Source organism: Dipteris shenzhenensis, chromosome 31 (assembly GCF_047967505.1).
Source record: "Dipteris shenzhenensis isolate YYH24624 ecotype China chromosome 31, Dip_SZ_1.0, whole genome shotgun sequence".
Classification (NCBI taxonomy): Eukaryota; Viridiplantae; Streptophyta; class Polypodiopsida; order Gleicheniales; family Dipteridaceae; genus Dipteris; species Dipteris shenzhenensis.
This window is the reverse complement of record NC_141626.1, coordinates 7,102,914-7,106,566: the sequence shown is the minus strand read 5'-3', so window position 1 is coordinate 7,106,566 and position 3,653 is coordinate 7,102,914. Positions and strand designations below refer to the sequence as shown.

At 45.3% G+C, this 3,653-nt stretch overlaps 1 protein-coding gene across 1 annotated transcript; it reads left to right on the top strand.

Annotated features, from left to right (window-relative positions):
* The first annotated feature begins 463 nt into the window (after window positions 1-463).
* On the top strand, window positions 464-2,581 carry LOC147880965 (S-adenosyl-L-methionine-dependent methyltransferases superfamily protein). The gene has a single exon (XM_087369814.1). The coding sequence runs from the start codon at window positions 467-469 to the stop codon at window positions 2,141-2,143; it is 1,677 nt and encodes a 558-aa protein (XP_087225940.1). The 5' UTR covers window positions 464-466; the 3' UTR covers window positions 2,144-2,581.
* The last annotated feature ends 1,072 nt before the right edge of the window (window positions 2,582-3,653 follow it).

Sequence of the window (3,653 nt, the reverse complement as noted above, 5' to 3'; positions counted from 1 at the left end):
TGTTTTTGAATCCCAAAAAAAGGGGAACCCATTCTGGCTGCCAGGGTCTAGAGGCCATGGTCTAGGATGGGGAAAAAAGTGGCTACTCCCATTCTAAATCCATCTTAGACCACTTGGTGTAGGATGGGAGTAATGATGACAAAAATATTCCCATCCTAAACCCATGCTAGCCCCATCCATGTGCTAAGGCCCTTATAGTGAAATAGGAAGGTCCTATACTCCTCGGACAAGAATTACAGCCAAATAAATTGGAAAAACATGAATTTCGTTGCTTAAGACCTTCTCTTAAGAGGACAGGCCAAAAAATGAATAAAATGTGACAGCCCGTGTAAAGCCCATGTAAACGGTAAGTTGTATGGACTAAATAAAATCCCACAAAGTAATTTGAGCTTTCAAAATGAAGCGATAATGACTAATAAGGGAAGGCCAAGGGAAAGTGCAAGAAGAGTAGGAAAGAAGCAAGGGTATGTGCAAGAGAAGAAGGAAGAAGAAGGGCATGCCAAGGGTAAGTGCAAGAAGAATAGGAAGAGAAGTACAAGAAAAGGGTAGCTGCAGAGAAGAAGGAGGAGGAGGACGAGGAGGAGGAGACGAAGCAATGGATGAGGAGCTTTTTGGAGAGAAAGCTATGGAGAAGGAGGAGCTCCTTGGTGAGTACGGGGAGCTCCATCCAGGTCGATACACTCAGCTCCCATGGCGACTGCCTGCAAACCCTCCCATCACCCTCTCTCTCTCCATCCTCGATTGCCCCCTCCACCACCATCCCCTCTCCCCCTTCGCTGCCCTCCTCGTCCCTCGTCGTCGCCTTCTCGACTGGATCTTCTCCACCCACAATGGCCTCTTGAACCTCCTCTTCTCTGCCTCCGTTTCACGCCTCGTTGTCCTCTCCAGATTGCCCACTTCCACAGACAATTCAGTGCATGCAGACCCGCAGCGTGACGAGATTCCTGGACGACAACTCCAAAATGACGCTGCAGATGCTGGAAACGAAGATGAGGAGGATGAAATTGTCAAGAGGGAGATTGCTCCCGTCTTGGGCTCTCTGTTCCCCTGGAGATGCTTTCCCGACGGACCTCCGGCCGATCCATTCGTAATATATGAGGATGGTGTCGGGGTTCGCATACTTGTGGAAAGGTCATACTCCCCTCTGGTCGGAAACATCCTTGTAGAGGATGTTGAGCTCATCACTGGTGAAAATCAGAATCCATCGAACATGCACAGGACCAAACTCAGACGAAGAATGCGGTTTCAGAGAATGCCTAATTTGATCCAGACGGAGATTCCTATTGTCATTTTAAAAAATGGACAGGCTGCGTTCCATATTGGACTAGAAGCTATCAGGGCTGGGGAAGAATTGGAGTTGAGACCTGATCACTCCGAGCTTGTACATAGATATTTGCCTCCTATTGTTGCAGGACTTGTCCTTGCATCACCACGATTGGAAGCGTGTGTAGCAGCGGGAAACAAAGCTCGTGTTCTCTCCATCGGGATCGGGGGAGGAGCCTTACCAGTCTTCTTGCACAGAACATTAGGGTTTCATGTTCTAGCAATCGACTCGGATGAGATCGTATTGGGACTTGCTCGGTCTCATTTTGGGCTTGAGGAAGACGAGCATCTGCAAATACAAGTAAAAGATGGACATGATGCTGTGGTTAGTCTCGCTCAGCAAGCAATTCAGAACAATTTGGTTGCAGTGGAATTGCAAAACGAATGGCAGCGACATACAGAAGATGTTCAAGGAGCATGCTGTCAATCCCCAAGCTTGAGTGAGCGATCTGAACGTATCGATATTCGGATGGATGTGATAGTAGTGGATGTGGATGCTGGAGATCCTAGTCTGGGCTTAGTCTCACCCCCTCAAGCCTTTCTGCTCAAAACTTTTTTGTTGGCAGCACGAATTGCTCTGCAAGAGGGTGGCATGCTAGCTATGAATATCATTCCTCGGGGGACCATGGATTACAAACTTGCTGTCAGTGCCTTGCGAGAGGTTTTTGCAGGTTTATATGAGATACAATTGGAGGAAAACCATGTTGTTTTTGCGTTTTCCACAAAGGTAGGAGAAATTGATCCAAAGTGTACATTTGCTTTCCAGATAATGCAAGCAATAGATGAAGATTTGGTTTATCAAATCGTAGAGATTGATTGAAGAATTCAGATAGTCCGACTACGTTGGTAAGTGAATTGGCATCGAATCAGTGAAACTGCCTCGTGCCTCCTCACTTCTCATTTCTCTTTTCAACTAATAGCACTGTATGATTCCTCAGAGGATAGAGATAGAGTACATAGTCCTCTCCAACAAGATTGTATGGGGATTGGTATGTTGGACTCGAAGTTTCAAAGGTCATCAAACCTCTCTCCTCTAAATTATCTAGATGGTATGGCTGGGGTAATAGGCTTGAAGAATGTACTGTCCTTATTGTTGTTTTTATGGTTTCTATGTCTGTAATGAATGGCATAGTTAATTTAGACAGCATACTGAATCAATGATGATATAAGAAGCCAGGGTACCAGTACTATTGTGTGCTGCTGTGTGAATACGAGCCTCCACTTCCAAAGCTCGAAGTACAATGGGGGTGTTTCTCATAGGTTGGGGAGTCTATCGTGCTATGTTCTAGAGCATGTTGTAAGCACCTTGGCATATGCTCTGTTGACTGCTGGGCATTAGATTGATGCGGGAAGTATGTGACGTTTGGGGGACCCTTTTCTTTCTTCCCTGTAAAGAGAGCTGAGCTATGTATATTTGTGACCAACTTTCCTAGTGGCCCAAGGGCTCATGGCTGCAAATCTTGCAAGAAGTTTTGTTCTTCAAGGTTGTCGTCAATGAAGATGCAGTGATTTGCCATATCCACACAGTTTCAAGATTGTGTGCAGGCTACACGACGACCCTCTCTCAAACGAGGGGACTGTGTACATGTTCGATGAATATTTGTTTTTACAAGGGAATTGCAATAAAAAGAATCACTTATGTGTATGACCATGACTATGCTATGTGGGTGGAGTTTTTGGGTCTGCCTTTGTAGTTGGGAGGGGGTATTGAAAGGATTGCGTGTTCGCTCAAGAAGATTCTCCTTATTTCCCAATCCACGAGGAAAAAGTTGGCCTTAAAAAGGCTTGGACTCTGTGGGATAGAATTCAAGGTGTCCCCGATCTTGTTGAGATTTCTTTTCTTAGTGGTGAGGTATTGGTTCAGGCTGTGCTATTCGTGCTTCCTATGTACGAAGATCGGACATTTTATGAGGAACTGCCGAGAAAAGTGGGCAGAGATTGTGGTGGAGGAAGAAGGTGCCACAGAGGATGGTGCATCTAAGGAAGAAGACATGCTTGAAGATAATTAGAAGAAAGAGCCCATGAGGATAAGGATTAGGCCAGGAAGCCCCTTGGTGAATCAAATATTAATACACTTCAATCGCATTGCATGTCAAAGTGGATTAAGGAGGTTGCGAAGAACCCGATGGGAGGGAAAGAAAATTGATCCACTTGTTATAGACACAGTGCTACCGTACTGATTTTTTCATGGTTGTGACAAGGTGAAACATAAGAGATGTGTTAGTGTCATTAAGCAGAAGATTCCGGATGTGGTGCTACTCCAAGAATTCAAATGTCGGGAAGATGATAGGATTTGGTTCATCAACTGGGGTTCTCTATTTTGGTGAATT

Excerpts from the sequence above, each read along its gene's own strand:
- LOC147880965 (XM_087369814.1), top strand. The coding sequence starts at position 467 with ATGTGCAAGAGAAGAAGGAAGAAGAAGGGCATGCCAAGGGTAAGTGCA.